The 19,719-nt window shown below is 31.4% G+C and overlaps 1 protein-coding gene across 8 annotated transcripts in view; it reads left to right on the forward strand.

Annotated features, from left to right (window-relative positions):
* erc1b (ELKS/RAB6-interacting/CAST family member 1b) overlaps positions 1 to 19,719 on the forward strand; it is a 307,170-nt gene that overhangs the window by 38,987 nt on the left and 248,464 nt on the right. For 5 of the 8 annotated variants that reach the window (XR_015942247.1, XR_015942250.1, XR_015942249.1 and 2 more), the window contains exons 4-7: positions 8,378 to 8,794; positions 11,939 to 12,013; positions 13,366 to 13,521; positions 17,784 to 17,951. Coding sequence is in view for 4 of the 8 variants with exons in the window: in XM_088649958.1 (XP_088506084.1) it covers positions 8,378 to 8,794; positions 11,939 to 12,013; positions 13,366 to 13,521; positions 17,784 to 17,951 (816 nt within the window). In the remaining 4 variants the exon portion in view is untranslated. Of the gene's footprint in view, positions 1 to 8,377; positions 8,795 to 11,938; positions 12,014 to 13,365; positions 13,522 to 15,092; positions 15,177 to 17,783; positions 17,952 to 19,719 lie in introns of all 8 variants that reach the window. The other 3 variants (XR_015942248.1, XM_088649956.1, XM_088649957.1) reach the window with 1 other exon arrangement.

Raw genomic sequence — 19,719 nt, forward strand, 5'->3', positions numbered from 1 at the left:
TTATAAATAAAATTCTTATGTTTTCATTATAATATTTTCATTATAAAAAGCAAAAATATATAAAGGATTATTTAGTATGATTAATGTAATGTTTTCCATTAACAAAAGGAAATTATATAAGGAACTATTCATGGGAACTTGTAAAATATAATACAGTTTGATATATTTACCTTCAGCCCACAGCCCTCAATCAAGTTTGGTTTTTGGCCCTTCATAATAAAAAGTTTAAGCGTCCCTGGTTTAGACTGTATGTCCTTGATGAGAAGATGGCAGATGTTGACTATATGATGACTTAAATAGCCACTAAATCACTAAATGCACTACAGAATGTTACGTTTTCACAAATGTGCAAATTGCATGTAAACACATCAACCTTTTACAGTGCAACACTCACTGCTCTCTGCTCTTGAGTATTTTTAAAATGGCTACTTTTAACTCATACCTTAGTTAATATATGCAATAGATACTTTCACTCTACTTGCACTACTATTTTGAGTAAGTAATGGTGCTTTTACTTAAGTGCGTTTTTTTTTCAGTACTCTTTCCTCCACTGATAGTATTTATATATTATATAGTTGAGTTATCATGTATGGCCATACACTCAAAGTGCTTTACAATCATGAGGGGGTCTCTCCACAACACCACCACCATTTAAGAAAAAAAACTATTTATTTTTTCCTAATATTAGTGCCATTTTAGAAAAAAGTCACCAAAAGTCAAGATAAAAACAAAACAGAACACTGTTTAGTTTTTTTCTGCCCATTAAAATAACCCCAAAGTCAAAAGGAGGGTTAAATTCTTTATGTGACTTTGCTTATGATGGTTTAGGTGTTCATGTACAGCCAGGCGTATCTCAGCAGTTTCTTATTTTAGCAGTAGAATCAATCCCCCGTGGTGGTCTTGTCCTGCTCAGGCCTTTTTTTCCCCACCACAGTCTGTTCTTTAAAGCAGTTGTGAGTGTTTTGCCCAAGGCTGACCGATAGCTTTGTGTGAGTCCTCATCACTCTTAGGCTCCACCCTCAGGCAATAGTGTAGCAGTAGGTCTGTGCGCAACTGTCAGGGCTATGTGTGTGTTCTGTGCGGTCGATCTTGTGTGGGACCCTCAAGCTTTGAAAAGAGAAGTGCAAACACTGGCATCAGCGGTACAAGTTTATACTGTCATGAAAGTGAAAGGTAGAAATATAATTTAAGAAATAAGAAAGAAATAAGCCGCAGGTAGAAATATAATCTTACTAGTGGTTAATATATGCACTTTTGAGTGGCTATTCGTGCATAGCTATATTGGGCAATAATTTGTAGTACTGTATGTGTTAGAATTAGACAAACTCAAAGACAAATAAAATGGAGTTTGACCATGAATATACTTATAAAGAAAATAGTGATCAAAATATCTTTAGGTATTAAGGTTGGGTGATGTCAACCAATTTGGCATCCTACGATGTCTAATGTGAAACCTCGCGATGGATGAAGGCGTTGGAGGCGGTGTTTGAAAGAGTGCGCGCAACGTGTCTGAAAATCGAAGAGGGATCTGGTGGTGAGGAGTGAGAAGAGCGCGCAACTTATTTGAGGACTGCAAAAGAGACGCACAATTTCCGGGAGATTATCGCTCATTTGCGGGCGTCTGGGAGTCTCTATGCATTTGCGGGAGACTACTGGAACTTCCGGGAGACTTGGGATGTCTGAATAACACGTTTAACAACTACAGTGAGACGGGATCCAGAGGTACATCCTTGATAAACTGTTCGACGTGCACTGCTCACTGGAGCTCAGACGAACGCATGACAATGTGTGTGGCTGTGTGTGGTCATGTGGTGTGCATTTTCAGCAGACGGAGGGCTGTTCAGAAATGCTAGGTAAAACACGGTGTTGATGTGGATCATTTTCGTTCTAAAATGTCATTTTAAAACTGAGACTTATTAGTGTAAACAGGGCCTAAGTGTGTATTTTTCTCGAGCGGGTTTGCGACGGGGGTGGGGCGGAGGATCGGCGATGCCAGCTCAGTATTGTGTTGTCTATTGACCATCGGCGATGGACGATGGCATCGACTATAATATTTTTATTTGTTTGTTTGTTTTTTTAAGAGAGAGTGTTTCTACAAGTGGCTTGTCAAGCACACTCAATATTTATTTGTGTGCAGTGTTTGTTATTTTGTATGATAAAAAATGAAGGATGTCTCTTAACACCAAACTACAAGAAAACTGTCTCAAACCGTGGTTCGTTGTGTGCTTCAGAGTAAAACACAGGGTCCCTTTGTGTTTTGGAGTTTAAAGTCTGCAGGAAATGTCAATCCCGGTGCCTTTTAGGGTGGAGAGATTAGCTTGAAGGCCATGTAGGAGTTGAGATTAGAGACGGGACAAGACAAGGGCGAACCTTTCCAGCAGAAAAAAAAAAAGATGTGTGATGTGGCGTGAGGCGATATGGAGTGGAAATGAAAGACACCGTGGATGTATTCAATTGCACAAGCCGCTATCAACGTGTGTGAGGGGAAATCCAAACCACTGCATAGTCCGAGAAATGGTTTGTTGATATTGCTATCGACCTGATGTTTGTGTCTGATTGCCGTCAGCTTTGCTTTATAGGCCTGCGGGGTCATGTTTAGACGTAACTCTGTAACTCTTGGGTTTCATTTGATTGCCGTTTTAATGTAATCTCTTCATATCAGACGCCTTCAAAAGCCTGATGGTAACTTTATATAGTTGAAGGCTTGTTATAAGAGCGTTAGGTCAGTTCGCTGTGGAGGCTATGCTCGCTGTCTGGAAATATTGAAATAGTGTTTAAAGAAAGTAGATGATACAACTGATTTAATATCCCTGTTTTGTCCCGTCAAAGGTTTTCTTCTGGTTATTTTTGCAAGTTTTTTTAAATAATATTTTTATTGATTTTTCTCAAATCAATCACATGAAACAGTAAACATTCATCCATTTGCATCTAAAAACAATAATACATATGTATGTTTTTGTGTATGTATGTGATATTTTACCTTATTTCCTGATAATTTCTTGTTTTAGTGCAATTATATTAGTGTGTGACCTTTATGGCATGTTATGTACATCTGAATATGTTTCAATATGAATTGTGCTGTATTTTTAAATTCAATTTAATTCAATTCACCTTTATTTCTATAGCGCTTTTACAATGTAGATTGTGTCAAAGCAGCTTCACACAGAAGATTATAGTAAATTGAAACAGTGTCACTCCAGTTTTCAGAGTTTAAGTTCAGTTTAGTTCAGTTCAGAGTGGTTTAATATTTACTGGGAGTCCAAACACTGAAGATTAATCCATCAATGCGCAGCTCTACAGGCCCCGAACCATGCAAGCCAGTGGCGACAGCGGCGAGAAAAAAACTTCACTAATTGCAGAAAGTGAAGAATTAAAAAACCTAGAAAGAAACCTGGCTTAGTTGGGCACGACCATTTCTCCTAGTGCCAAATGTCTTGTGCAGAGCTGCATTCTAGGTGCTGGAGGCTGGAGAGCGCTGGACGTCAGCGAAGGAATCAGTCTCATGCTCTTCACTCCTCCATGACCACCAAAGCAGCTGCTCAGGATACAGCCTGGTCCAGGATTATGGAAACCTTGGGATCATCTCGTCGCGGGTCTTGGTTCGTATCAGTGGCACTGCATAGCCTCTGGGGGCCTCACGATGAGTATCCCCAGGTGGAAATAGAGAATAAAGAGAATAATTAGCATAGCTGCTGTTCATAGCATTTATAAACGAGATGCAGAAACCTGTGTGGAGCACATTTAGTATCATACCGCTAAGTGATGCACTAAGTGAATGCTTTGCTAAAAATATAGGTCTTTAATCTAGTTTTGAACTGTGAGAGTGTGTCTGAGCCTCGAACATGATCAGGAAGGCTATTCCAGAGTTGGGAGCCATAAATGAGAAGGCTTGACCTCCTTTACTTGACTGTGCTATTCTAGGTACTGCCAGAAGCCCTGAGTTTTGAGATCTTATAGAGCGGGTTAGATTGTAGCGAGACAGAAGGTTGGTTAGATAAACAGGAGCTAGATTATTTAAAGCTTTATAGGTAAGAAGCAATTTTTTAAAATCAATACGAAACTTAGCAGGCAGCCAGTGTAAGGAGGATAAAATTGGGGTGATATGATCATATTTTCTAGACCTGAATTTTGGCAGCTGCATTTTGTACTAACTGAAGTTTGTATTTACGGTAATATTTTCTGACCTCAGATAAACCTAATAAAGCAAAAAAATAAATAAAAATACAGCGGGGAAAATAAGTATTGTTTTTTTCCTGGGAATAATATTTCTAAAGGAGCCGTTGACATGGAATTGGACCAGATTTTGGTAAAACAAACAATACAAGCATAAAAATAAAACAAAAAAAATGTGTAATAACAGTGAAATGACACAAGGAGAAAGTGCTGAACTGCTGAAACCTATTTAATACTTTGTTTAAAAGGCTTTTTTTGGGAATGGCAGCTTAAAGATGTCTCTCATATGGAGAATGAAGTCATGCATTGCTCAGGTATGTTTTTTTTTTACAGAAGATCTTGATGGTTCTTTGGGTCTCGTCTATCAAATCTAAACTTTATTTTGTATTTTATATTGGATTCAAGTCAGGTGATTGGCCGGGCCATTCTGCAGCTTGATTTTCTTTGTGTGAAAGCATTTAAGAGTTTACTCGGCTGCGTTTCTATCACTCTCTCTTTCCAAACGCACACACAGAAATATCAGGAGCCAGAGGAGGCTGATGAATAATGTAGAGTCCTGTCTCTGTGGTGCCATTGCAAACTGCTGAGAATATAAAGGCAGTATTTACAGAGTAATACAAGAGTCAGTGTCTCTTTGTGTGAATGTGTGTTTATTTCAAAGCTCCTTACTAAATACCATAACTCACATTTTCAGTACTATTACATTGTTTGTGTGTGTGTGTCTGTGTGTATTATTGTGAAGCGGTTCAAATGTGTTTTTCTGTGCAAATGAAATCACGTTTAAAGAAATACCACAAAAATATGCATGTATACAATTTATCAGTTGCTGTTTCTGTGTGGAGTTTGCATGTTCTCTCTATGCTGGTGTGGGTTTCCTCCGGTTGCCCCAGTTTCCCCCACAAGTGCAAAAACATGTGGTATAGGTGAATTGGGTAGGCTAAGTTGTCTGTAGTGTATGTGTGTGAATGAGTTTTTTTGGATGTTTCCCTGTGATGGGTTGCAGCTGGAAGGGTGTCCTCTGCGTAAAACATGTGCTGTATAAGTGAAAGGGACTGATAAAGGGACTAAGCCGAAAATAAAATGAATGAATAAATATATACTGTCAGGGTCATTGTCTTATTTTTAATGTTAACAAAACGCATAATAACCTTCTTAAATAAGATTAGGAGAGCAATCTGTTTTATTAATGTTTATTTCTTGTTTCGTCTGTTTACTTGTTTGTACAATCATTCGTTTTTTGTGCTTTGTTTTGCTTTTTTGCATTTTGTTTTGCAATTTTTGTTGTTTGATTTATTATCTTAGATTTAGTATTTTTTGTTTGATTTATTTTATTAAGTTTGTTTCGTTTTATTTATTGAAATAAAACATTATTTGTTTGAAATGTTTGTTTATAATTTACTTTAATAACTGTTTTTATTTATATCGTTACTATTTTTGGTCATGGTCATTATCAGAACTGTTCATATTTATTATTATTATTTTTTTTTTCAGTTTTCTGTTTTTATTTGGTCGTTTCATTATTTATTTATTTATACTTGTTTTATTTATAAATTTTCATTTCATTTAATTAGTTCAAATTTTATTTGTTTTTTTAGTTTCAATTAAATGTTTGTGTATTATTTATGTGTTTTTATTTTTTTTTAACTTGTTTCATCATTTATTTTAGAATTTGTACTTTTAAAAGCTGTGCTTAATTCATTAGTTCTATTATTTATTTATTATACATTTTTATTGTATTTTATTAGTTTAAACTTGTTTGTTTGTTTTAAATGTTTTTATTATATATGCATTTTATTTATTTTTTGCTTTTTTATTATTTTAGATCTTGTACTTTTAAAACAGTTTTTTAGCTGTGTTTATATTATTATTATTTTTTTTATTTTATTTATATAAGTCAAAGTTTTATTCTTTTATTTTGATTAAATGTTTATTATTTATGTGTATTTATTTATAATTTTTTCGCTTGTTTCATTAATTATTTTAGGTGTTGTTATTTTAAAAGTGATTTCCATCTGTTTTTAATTTTATTTATATGAAAATATTATTTATTTTAAATTATTTTTTCATTTTATTAAACTACTTTTAATTATTTATTTATTCATTGTTTTTTATTAAAATATTATTTATTATATATTCATTTTTATTTATTTCTGCATATATTCATATTTTTTTGCCAGTAACATTTTCATGCATTGCCAAAAAAAGTAAATAAATAAATAAGCGACTCTTAACCCTGTTGACGCCAGCAAACATCTTTATGACTCTTCTTAAATTCATGCCCTCTGGCCCCTCTTCTTTGTTACAGTGTTGTTGATGTAAAGTGTGTGTTTGCTGGACGGATGGCCTGAAAGTGTATCCTCTGGGACCTGTTGTTTGGTGTGTTTGGAGAACGTGGTTTGTGTTTACTCCGGCTCTCCTGAGAGCTGCTCCAGGTGGAAGTAATAGCCGGCTGTCTTTAGAGCTGTAAAACGCACTCAAACCTCCAGAGATTCAGTGCCAGACTAGATTCTCACAGCTGAACTAGTGTTTTTAAAATCTCTGGAGGAGTCATATAAGGTTTTGGGGAATTATTATTGGCACATAAAGTTTTGGGGAATTATTAGTATAATTATTAGTATTATTATTACTCTCAATTATTAGTATGATTATGATGTATTATTATTATTATTATTATTATTATTATTATTATTATTATTATTATTATTATTATTATTTTTGTGTAGACATGAGCTATTTTTATATATTTAAAAAATGAATTCATTCAGTTTGATTTCATTCTTTTAGTGATTTTTTTGTTTTGTTTTTCTTTAGTTATTTTTCAGTTTTTATAAATGTAATTATTTATTATTCATATTACGTTATTGTTTATTGTTGGTTGTTTTTTATTGTTTTATGTGTGTCTGTATTTTACTAGTTAATTCATAAATTTTTTGTATTTAATTAATTTACTTCTGTTAAAGTATTTATTGTAGCTTAATAATTTGTTCATCCATTTGTTTTGCGTTCATTTGTTTTTTTATTTTAATAATTAATAATTCATTCATTCATTTTTCGTCGGCTTAGTCTCTTATTTATCAGGGGTCGCCACAGTGGGATGATCCACTAATTATTCTGGCATATGTTTTACAGAGCGGATGCCCTTCCAGACACAACCCATGGGAAACTATTTTTTTTAATAATTTCATAATAAATTCATAGTTTGTTATATATATATATATATATATATATATATATATATATATATATATATATATATATATATATATATATATATATATATATATATATTTTTTTTTTTTTTTACATTTGTTTTCTTAGTTTGGTTTTGTATGATTTTGTATTTATTTATTTTTTATTTTGAGTTTTTTTTTAGATATTTGTAATTTATTAATACGTCCATTTTCATTTGTGACATTTTTATATTTAATTTTATTGTATTTAATCACTCATTCTTATCAGTTTTTTTTTTCTTTTTGTAATGCGTGTCTGTTTTGTTGTACATTTGTTTATTTATTTTGTATTTATTCGTTTATTGAATTTTTGGGGGTATTTGTTATTTAAATGAGTTTTTATTTGGTAAATATTTTATTAGTATTTAATTATTTAATTTTTGAAAGAATTTTAGTTTTTTATTTAATTTTTAGTTTAAAAAAAGGTAAAAAGTAATTGTAATATGTTTTTCATCGTCTCCTTTTCAAGATTACACCCGATTTCCCTATACAGCCAGAATGTTAGCTACAACTGCTAGTTACAAAACATCATTTACACAACACATTCTTGATCTCTTTTGCTTTTTATTTGTGCATATTAGTAATTTTTTTTATTAACTTTTAGGTTAAAATAAGTTTTTATCATCGTTGTCTTTTTTTAAGACTATATCTTATTTCTCTATGCAGCCAGAATTTTAGCACTGAAAAAAATATTCATTGGATTCACTAAATTTAAAATTTAGGTAAGTGATTGCAAACTATTTATTTGGGCTGAATTTAAACAAACAAATTAAGTTGAACATTACTATATTTAATTTGTTTGTTTAAATTCAGCTCATATTAATTGTTTGCAACCAATTACCTTAAATTTTTTAGAAAATCCAATGGAAAGTAAAATTTAGTAAATCCAATGGGTCATTTTTTTCAGTGCAGTCCATTACAAAACAACATCATCGACACATTCTTCATCTTTTATTTGCTTGTTTGATGTGCAGCATCTCCAGATGACCATCCAGGCCCTCCAGGACGAGCTGCGGATCCAGCGGGACCTGAACCAGCTCTTCCAGCAAGACCCAAGCTCTCGTCCTGGCGAGCCACTGACTGCCGAACTGACCGAGGAGAACTTCCAGCGTCTGCATGGCGAGCACGAGCGTCAGGCCAAAGAGCTGTTTCTACTGAGGAAGACTCTGGAGGAGATGGAGCTGCGCATCGACACCCAGAAGCAGACGCTCAACGCTCGGGACGAGTCCATCAAGAAGCTGCTGGAGATGCTGCAGAGTAAAGGACTCTCGGCCAAGGCCAGCGAGGAGGACCACGAGCGCACCCGGAGACTGGCCGATGCTGAAATGCACATCCACCATCTGGAGAGTTTGCTGGATCAGAGGGACAAAGAGATGGGGCTGCTGAGAGAGGTAAGAGGAAACCAGCACACAACGCTCAGCCAACCTTTAATCTAGTGCACTGAAACTGTATAATATTTAATGTTTAATATATATAATATTTTGTTCAGAATTTACATCTCAAAGTTGACATATTTTTTCCCAATTCAAATAGTGAGCTTTTATTTTTACAATTTTTTTATTTCCTTTGTTGTTTTCTTCTCATAATTGCAAAAAAGCAAGTCGTCCTCGTCCCCCTCTCCTTTATTTTTGTCAGAAATCTTCCATAAAGATGTCACCTTCTTCCCTAACAGTGTTTAAGTGACTTTCAAGTATTGAATAACCAAACAGCTGCTCCGGGAAAGATGCTGACAGCGCTTGGTCATTTATCCACAGTTGATGAGTCGCGGTAAAATGTTTTGGCCAGGACTCTCAATTACGCCGCTGATGAATCAAGGGCTCTAGATTAGTCATTTTAAACAGCGGCGGACGAGCGAAGCTTATCGAGACTCGGAGGGAAGGAAACCTGCTGTAAACTGAAGCCGGTTGAACATTTGTTGCTATAGAAACCAGAGAGACTGAAAGGATCATTGATGAAAGGAGACACAGATGTTGCCGAGTGCAAAAACTGCTAATGTGGCACACGAAACATTCAGCACATTTACTTTAGTAGTTATATCTCTGATTGAAGTTTATTGGAGTTTCTCAGGCAGAGATTTTGATTAGTATTGATGCTGAAAGTGAAAATAAAATAGCCGAGGAAGAAACTTCTTAAAGTAAAAGCAAGCAAAGAAAGTCTTGTCATTTAGTATATTGTTATTATTGTGATGCTGCATGGCATAATTTATAAGAAGGGTATGAGGATCAAAACAATGCAATCCACAAATTTTTGTAATTTATTCTATTTTATTTATTAGAACTTTTTTGTGAAGAGTTGAGCTGGCCTCATGGCATAATTTATTAGAAGGATATAAGGAATAAAACAATGCAAAACACAAACATTAAAATTTTTTATTTTGTTTTATTTGATTTATTTTAGTCTGTTTGGTTTTCTTTGTGAAAATCTGAATTCCCTAAGGGCGTTATTTATTGGCATGGTATGAGAATGAAAACAATGCAAATTACAAATGTTTTGTATTTATTTATTTATTTATTTATTTATTTTTAATGTTGTGATTTTTGTTTGTTTGTTTTTGTATAAATCCTAACTCTTCTCATGGCATTTTAATTTAATTTAATTTAATTTAATTTAATTTAATTTAATTTAATTTAATTTAATTTAATTTAATTTAATTTTATTTTATTTTATTTTATTTTATTTTATTTTATTTTATTAAATTTTATTTTATTTTATTTTATTTTATTTTATTTTATTTTATTTTTTATTATTTTTATTATTTATATTTAACTTCTGTCAGGCATCTTCTGAGACAGCCAATGAGCAAATGCAGAAGTTTGGCGACAGTGGCATCTAGTGGCCACCTAGTTTGTCGCATTTTCTGAATTACTTTTGAGAAACTTGCGGAAAAGGCTTTGAGCTGAGAGTTTTACTCCCTTTTTGGAACCTGAAATCATTATCAAACAAGGAACGGTTAATAATGTGTAGCCACTAATATGATGAAATTCTTACTGTAATGTAACCTAATACAATGTAAAACGAACAAGCAAAATAAATAAAAGAACGAATAAATAAATGAGCAAATAAAAAAGGAACAAATGAACTAGTAAATAAAATAAATAAATAAATAAATAAATTAAATAAATAAATTAGTAAATAATAAAAAATACACAAATAAATGAACAACTACATAAATAAATAAACAAACAAAAAAATAAATAAATGAGCAAATAAATAAATGAACAAATAAAAAATGAATGAATATATAAATAAATAAATTAACGAATAAAAAATGAATGAATATATAAATAAATAAATTAACGAATAAAAAAATGAATAAATAAATAAATGAATGAAAACATAAATAATTAATAAATAAATAAACAAATAAATAAACAAATAAATAAATACATAGATGAATAAGTAAGTAAGTATGTAAGTAAGTAAATAAATAAATAAATAAATAAATAAATAAATAAATAAATAAATAAATAAATAGTTCAACTTTAGGGCCAATTTGATTAACAAACAGAAAAAAATATGCATTTCAAATTGTTTCTGTTGTAATTGTAATTATTGTGCATTATTTTTAGAATCTGCCTTTAAAATATTTGTTACAATTTGTGGATTTTATTTTCAGGAGTTTTAATAAAACAGCATTTGTTTGAAATAAAATCATCTTGAGCAGGTGTTTACCATGTTCTGATCTTTGGGTTTAGCTCTGCGAAAGGCAGCGGTGAATGATTAAAATAATGATTTGGACAGAGATCAGTAGAACATTTCAGGTCTTTCATTGAAGCCTCCAGTTAGACATCAGAGAACAGGCAGAAGTTAACGAACAGCCCTCATTCTTTTAATCTTGTGATATGAAATTCCTCCTTTACCAAAGACTTACTGCAAATGTCTGTGAATTACCGATAATGAGGCAAAGTCTTGGAAACCCTTTTAAAATCCATTTTAAAACAGTTTTAATGACATTTAAATTTAATAAGCTGCATGAAAAATTCAGAAACCTTAGTTTTTAGTTGAATTAAATGAAATAAACGGCAAGAAATTAACTTTATTCTTTTTTTTCTTTTTTTTCTTAGAAGCACTATAAAGTTAGAAAACCTTTTACAGTAATAAACTGATTACAATTATGAAGATACTGTCATACTGTTTTCCCCATGTGGGTTCATCATATCTGAAGGATGAGGCTTCATGTTTTGTGTCTGAATGCTGATTTTAAGGTCTTCAATTGCTGGAGGCTGCCTTCTTTGTGTTAGTGGACATTGCATTCACTCTGTTTGTCCGCTGCTCAGTGCATTATCTTGTTCATAAGGGACTCATCCACGCATAAACATTCAAGCCAGCAGACTAAAAACTCTCTCGGACTGCCATCAGTGTGCTGAATTAGTCATTCGGTGCTGGAGATTCATTAGTCAGTGGTCATTTATTATCAGCGGGGTATTATAATGTGGAATGGACTGGATCCTCATCAGCTGACGTTTGGCGGTAGAGGTGGACGTTTCTCTCCTGTGGTTTCACCTCATGATCCTCGTCTCGTGTTTTCTCCACAGGATCTCCACCGGCGTTATGAGGGAGCTCCAGAATCGGCCAAAACCAAGGCTCTGCAGACTGTCATCGAGATGAAGGCAAGTGTGTGTGCGAGTTTGCTTTGTATGTGTGTGGTGAGGAAATCACAAACTTTAGTATTCTTTATAATAATAAAATGATAATGGGGTTGTTGTTTTAATACTGTGCATGATGACAATATTGAGTGTGTCCAGGGCTTGACATGAACTTTTTTGATCACCAGCCACTGTGGCTAGTAATTTTTCAACATTTACTAGCCACGCACAATTTTCAAATGGATATTATTTATGCATAAATTCAACTTTGGCATGCTAAAATGACTTAATTTAGGTTTTGTATTACACTGTAAAAAATGCAGGGTTCCACACACTTCATTCATGTTGTCCCAATACAAATTGATTTGGTTAACTTAACACTTTAAACAAATGTATGTGAATTGAAATAAAATAAAAAATAAAAAATTAAGTTGTCCCAATGATATCTCAAGAATTTTGTTGTTTCAGCTAATTTTAAATAAGTAGTTTGAACGAGCAAAATAATATGTGAAGTTTATGTATAAACTAATTTCGAGAGGATCAGATCACGTGCTTATGATTGCTAGCGGCTGGATCCGCATTATCCAATTCACAATGCTCCAATCAGACGTCTCCTAAACTACTATAAATACACTGGGTTTCATTCCACTGCTATCTTTGTTTTGAAGAGTCCCCCCTTCCACCCCTACTCCTCCTCCTCCTTCCTAGATGGGTGACACGGTGACCCAGTGCATAGCACTGTTGCCTCACAGCAAGAATGTCTCTGGTTCCAGGCTTTACCAAACCAGCAGACATTTCTGTGTGGAGATTGCACTTTCTCCCTGTGCTCACGTGGGTTTCCCCCGGGTTCCCCGGTTTCCTCCCACCATCCAAAAATGGCAAATTAAGTTAATTGGCTAGTCCAAATCGGCACCATAGACATGCTTCTAGTATGTAGTTATCTCCAAAGAGCAATCACTTACTGTTCATTAGTTACTACAGCAGGGGAGTTCTCGAGATCTACCTGAGCTCAAACTCCCCTCATGCCTTGCAACGAGAGGGAGCCCCGGACTCGAGGATCTCATGAGCTCAGGGCTCTCTCCTGGGACAGCATGCCAAACAAGCTTTATAATCAATCATCAGCTAAGTGTGAACTCTTGAATTTTTTATTTTTTTTGGAGTGAATGTCCCCATAACTACTCATTCACTTTTTATGTGTTTCAAAACAAGTGAAATAGCTGTATACATAAAGGTTTTATTCAACCAAACCGTTCTTCTGATCCAGATTAATTAAATAATTATTTATTAGCAGCTGGCATACAGGAAATAGTGTGTTTTGCACCTTCCTTGTGCATCTATTTGTGTTTTCCTGAAACGTGTGTTTGTGATCTCTGCAGGACTCAAAGATCGGCTCTATGGAGCGCAGTCTGAGGGACCTGGAGGACGAGATTCAGATGCTGAAGTCTAACGGAGCTCTAAGCACAGAGGAGCGAGAGGAGGAGATGAAGCAGATGGAGGTTTACCGCAGTCACTCCAAGTTCATGAAGAATAAGGTAGAGTCATGGGGATCATAAGGAATGATTTATTATGCTGTAGATTTGTATTTACACATGCATGTATGCATGTATTTATAGTTATATATCAATAACCTGCACCTCGTTTGTTAGCTGTGTGTTGTTGAAGTTGAAGAGTAGGTGTCTTGTGGTGTCGATAATGTTTACGCTGATGCTAGTGTTGTTATATGGTGTCTATCAGAAAATATGAAATCAGCATAAAATTGCTTCCATTTTCATTTTAAAGCAGTTTTAACGTAAATTGAGCTGCATTTTTGTGAATAAATGAACGGATAACTAAATAACTAATGAACAAATAATGATTTGATTATCGTTACTTTTATATGTATCAATACATTTTTGTAATCATTTATTACTTTTATTTTTTTAGTTTATATTACTTTAAATAACAGGTCTGATATTTTATTTGTTATTTTTGTTTATTAAAATTACTTTTTATTTGATAAATAATTAGAAATATTTTTACATTTTGATTGATATTTTCATTTTGTAGAATAGTTGTTATTGAAATAATAATATTAGTAATAATAGTAACAATAATATTGTTGTTGATGATAAAATAATAATAATAATAATAATAATAACAATAATAAACTAATTATTATGTATTGCCAATAATAATAATAATAATAATAATAAACTAATTATTATGTATTGTCAATATTACTACTACTAATAATAATAATAATAAAATAATATTGTTGTTGATGATAAAATAATAATAATAATAATAATAATAATAATAATAACAATAATAAACTAATTATTATGTATTGCCAATAATAATAATAATAATAATAAACTAATTATTATGTATTGTCAATATTACTACTACTACTACTAATAATAATAATAAAATAATATTGTTGTTGATGATATAATAATAATAAAAAAATAATAATAATAAAAATAATAATATTGTTGTTGACAATAATAATAATAATAATAATAATAATAACAACACTATTGTATATAATCTACATCAAATACTTGAAATATTTAAAAACTTTAAATGATTTTTTATTATTATTTATTATTATTATTATTAAATATTTTTATGAATTATTATTATTATTATTACTATTGTCAACATTATTATTATTATCATTATTATTATTATTATTATTATTATTGTCAACATTATTATTATTATTATTATTATTATTATTTTCTTTTAATAAAATAATAAACATACAGTTTTTTTTTTTTTTTTTTTTGGTCACTAAAGATTTACAGCTGGCATGTTTTCTCAAGTCACTGATCATTAACAAGTCTAAAAAAATGTCTCTTTCGAGCCTCGGCTACATCAATTATACCTATAGCATTTTTCTTTAGTAAAACCTCTGCTGACCTTTTCGAAAACCTCTTATTAAATGAAATTTAATTGCAGCTAAGTGGCGAAATCATAGCCGCATGGCCTGTGAGGTGAACGCAGATCGGTCTGATAACTCTGGCAACATGGGTTTGATTGGCCGCAGGGTGTGTGTCTGCATGCCAGCTGCTGAATGGTGATTGGTGGTTTTTGCAGTAATGCCGGCCTCTCCTGACAGGTAGAGCAGCTGAAGGACGAGCTGGCGCAGAGTCAAACACAGGGCGAAGAGCTGAAAAAACGGGTGTCTGAGCTCCAGCAAGAGGTCTCTGCCGTAAGACTTCCAGAGAAGTGGCTTAGAACACAAAAGCAGCTCTGCTTTTCTGACCAGAGAGATACTCTTGCCCACGCACAGCAGATATTAGGGCTCTGATTCACTTTAACCTCCGAAACGAAAAGTCCGCCGACAGAATGACCCACACTTTAGCTCAGGGCGGTTTTTCTTTTTAGCATTATTTGTTACTTTTTGTGTGTGGATGAATTTAGTGAATGTCTCGTCTATTCAAGCCCTCAAAAGCGAGGTTGAAGGGCAAGGTTTGTTTATTTGGGTAATTTCATACATTATTCATGCCCTCTGCTGTGAGTCAAAGAGCAAAAAAAGATTATAGTGATTTTATTTGTTTTATAGTGACCATGTTTGTTGCACTCAATGTTCAAGGATTTATTTATTATTTTTTTTTATTTATTATTCATCTCTTCCATCCACCCACCCACTCATCGATCCATCCATCCATCCATCAATCTATCCATCCATCCATCCATCCATCCATCCATCCATCCATCCATCCATCCATCCTTCCTTCCTTCCTTCCTTCCTTCCTTCCTTCACTTATCTTTTTCTTCTTCCATCCATCCTTCCTTTCTTCCGTCCTTATTTTTCTTTCTATCTTCAATCGTATTTTTAAAATAACAACAATAATGCTGTTATTATTAGTCATAGTAATGATTATTACAATATTGTTGTTATTTTATTTTAAAATAATAAATAATTAGTTAATTAAATGAACATATAATTAATTTAAAAATGAAACATTTGCTGGAAACATTCACTTTATTCCTTTCTTATTTAAACAAAGCTGGAAAAAAATATGTAAGAAATACAATTTCAATTTAAATTAGTTTGCCCCTTGCCTTTCATGGATCCCCTTCCGATCCAACAGCAGAATAAAACAGATAAAAAAGTCAATCCAATGTATTTCTATTTTTAATATTACGCCTAGTCATTTTAATAGTAACTAAGTTTTTCTTTGTCCTCATTTTCAAGTTAAGAGTTCAGTGTTATCAGACTATAGAACACTATACTATACTATACTATAGTATACTATACTATACTATACTATACTATAGCATAACTATACTATTACTGTACTGTACTATACTATACTATACCATACTATACTATTACTATACTATACTATACTATACTATACTATACTATACTGTTCCTTTACTATATCAGCTTAAACCCAACAAACTATCCCACTTGAGAATGAAGTCATGGGACATGTGCTTCTAGCCAAACAATCCCCAGCAGACAGTATGCTCAATGTGAGTGAAGGGAGTAAACCCTGGAAAAGCTCAGGGGTGGTGATGGAAACTGATCAAAAATATTACCTTTCATGTCACTTTATCGGTGGTCAGAATAGCAGTAGCAGTGGGTGTGTAGTCTCTGATCAGGAAAGCAGAGTCGCCCAATGCTGTGCCGAAAAGTCGAACGCCACTCTAGACTCCCACAATGCTTTTCACTTGTCTCTCTTTCTTTTCCTTCCTCTCTTGTTTGTAGTGCTGGTTGGAGTAGAGCACTAATGTCCAGGAGGCTTGAGTCTTTTTTTTTTTTTCATTTTCTATCTGAATGAACCTCTTCTGCATCTGAGCACGCCTCTTTTCTTCACTCGGTTGACTGGCAGCCAGTAGAGATGCAGCTTTAGGCCGTGCTAACCTGCTACTGCTACCCCGGTGCATGCTGGGAATGCATCAAGACTGCTAGAATTGTTGCAAATGAACACTTGTTTGTCTGTTTTGAAGTGAATTAACTCTGTTTGTTGTCTAAAAATGTGTTTATGTAAAGAGTTTTGGAGTTTTATGTGAACTTTTTAACCTTTTTGATACTTTAGTTTTATGTTTTATTCTTGACAGGAATTGCTGCTGGGTTATTTGTATGTCTAAAGTGTCTAATTCAACGTTTTTTGCCAGATTTAAATGACTTGCATGAATTTGAATGATTTTTGCTTCTTATTGGGTTTTAGTCGAAATAAGATAATTTATTATCACTATTATTTATTATTAATATAATAATAAATTATTGTATATTATTTCTTTTATGTAATATAATAACAATAAAAATTACAACAACAATTATTGTTAATTATTATCATTATTATTAATTATTTTTAATATTATAATTATTATTAATGTATTATTATTATTATTATTATTATTATTATTATTATTATTATTATTAATATTATTATTATTATTATTATTATTATTATTATTATTATTATTATTATTATTATTAATGTTACAAATTATCTTGTCACATTGTTTATTTTTTAACATAATTATTAATTTCTACATTATAATTATTATATTTTAAATTAAAAGTATTTTTATAATATTTCAAATATAGTGTTTTAATTTATTTAATTTTTTAATAAAAAAACTATATATATATATATATATATATATATATATATATATATATATATATATATATATATATATATATATATATATATATACTTGTTTATTTATTGAGATCCTTGCTAAAATGACAAATCAATTAATTTTGCCAGCCTAATTTGTGTATATATTTTACGATTTAAACATTAGAAGAGTTTGAGTTTTCAGATCCACTGTTTGTGTTGCACAGATTGACCAGGTGAAGCAGGATCTGTCCAGGAAGGACTCTGAACTTTTGGGCCTGCAGACTAAACTGGAGACCCTGACCAATCAGTTTTCTGACAGCAAACAGCACGTCGATGTCCTCAAAGAGTCTCTCACTGCCAAAGAACAGCGTGCCGCCATCCTGCAGACTGAGGTGCGAGTTTTGTTATGGGAATAAATTGACATTCATTATTTTTCCCTACTATACCCTACTATTCCCTATTTTTCCCTTTCATCAAAATAAAATTTCCCAGAAAATGATGCCATGCCAAGATTTATTTATTGTTTATCTACCCATTTTAACTGAAACTTCTAGGATGATCATAAGTTACTTTCCCAGTGTCCACAGTGTTCAATGGCCACTATCATTGAAATCAGGAACAAGATATTTTAGTTTATTTGACTCTTTCTAAAACAAAATGCATACAGATTTGTCAAAGATCAAACTTTAAAACAAACTTTTAAAGTTTGTTTAAATATTTTTATTTTAAATGTATTGTTTTTATTTTGGTTCAAGGTACTGTTAAAATGTCTAGGTGAAATATTCTTTTTAATTTAAGTCATTGCAATAAATTGATCAAATCAGTTTCTCAAAATAGATTGACCTAAAATTATTATTACTTAAATGAATTTGAATGATTTTAGCAATGTTGTTATGTAGCCATAATATTACTGTAGATGACAAGTATATCAGAATAGTAATTTTATATATTTATGTTAATACAATTATTACTTTTATATCTTTATATCTTATTATTAATCTATATTATGATTAATATTATTATTATTATTATTAATTCTGTTTTGTCTTTATATTAGTTATTATTATGATTATTGTTATTACCAATCTTTATATTTTTATAATAATAATAATAATAATAATAATAATAATAATAATTATTATTATTATTATTATTATCAATCTTTATATTATCGGTTTATTTTTATTATTATTATTATTATTATTATTAGTATTAGTATTAGTATTAGTGTTATTATTATTATTATTAATAGTATTATTATTATTAGTAGTAGTATTATTATTAACCTTTATGTTATGTATTAATTATTAATAATATTTATATTATTATTTATTATTATTATTATAAATTATGTTAAGTTCATTTAAGTTAAGTTTTTAATGTATAAATTATTATGTTTATTTGTGTTTTGGGTTTTTAGTAGAAAGGGGCAGCAATAATTTTTTTTATAAAATAAAAATTATATTTTTATCAAATAAAAGCTCTTTGATCTAGTAATTGGACACTAAAGCTTCAGAAAAAAATAAGTCAATTTCTTAACAAATATAAAAAAATTTCAAGTGTAAAACATATAAAAACAAATATAAAAAATTGAAATAAAAGAAGAAAGAAAATAAAAAGAATGATGTAAATTTACATAATTCATCATAAATAGCTAACAATATAAATATATATATATATATATATATATATATATATATATATATATATATATATATATATATATATATATATATATATATATATGTTATACTATGGTATTATTGATTTATTTATTTTATTTATTTTAAAAAACCCACTATATTCTGCCTATATTGATAATCGTTGGATGTCTTTTTTTCCCTTTATGATTTTTTGTCACTTAAAAAAAAGCTGTTGTATTCAATGCAGTTTTTCCTGCTCACCTTTAGGTGTCACTATTGTATCGAGCACCTTCCTGCGCTGTTGTGAAATTGCAGAGGCTTATGAATGGCCTCTTTGTGTGCTTTTAATTCTGTAGTTAGTCTATCATCACACTTTTTATCATAATCCAGTGTTACCAGTGCCAGCATGTGATTCATGGAGTTTAGCTGACGGTTAATGTGGCCTGACTGGCCAAGTATTAGTGCGTTCCTGTACAATGTCATGAATAATAGTGTTTTAAGGCACGTTAGCTGTCAC

The sequence above is a fragment of the Danio rerio genome, chromosome 4, assembly GCF_052040795.2.
Source record: "Danio rerio strain M-AB ecotype USA chromosome 4, GRCz13ab, whole genome shotgun sequence".
Taxonomy (NCBI): Eukaryota; Metazoa; Chordata; class Actinopteri; order Cypriniformes; family Danionidae; genus Danio; species Danio rerio.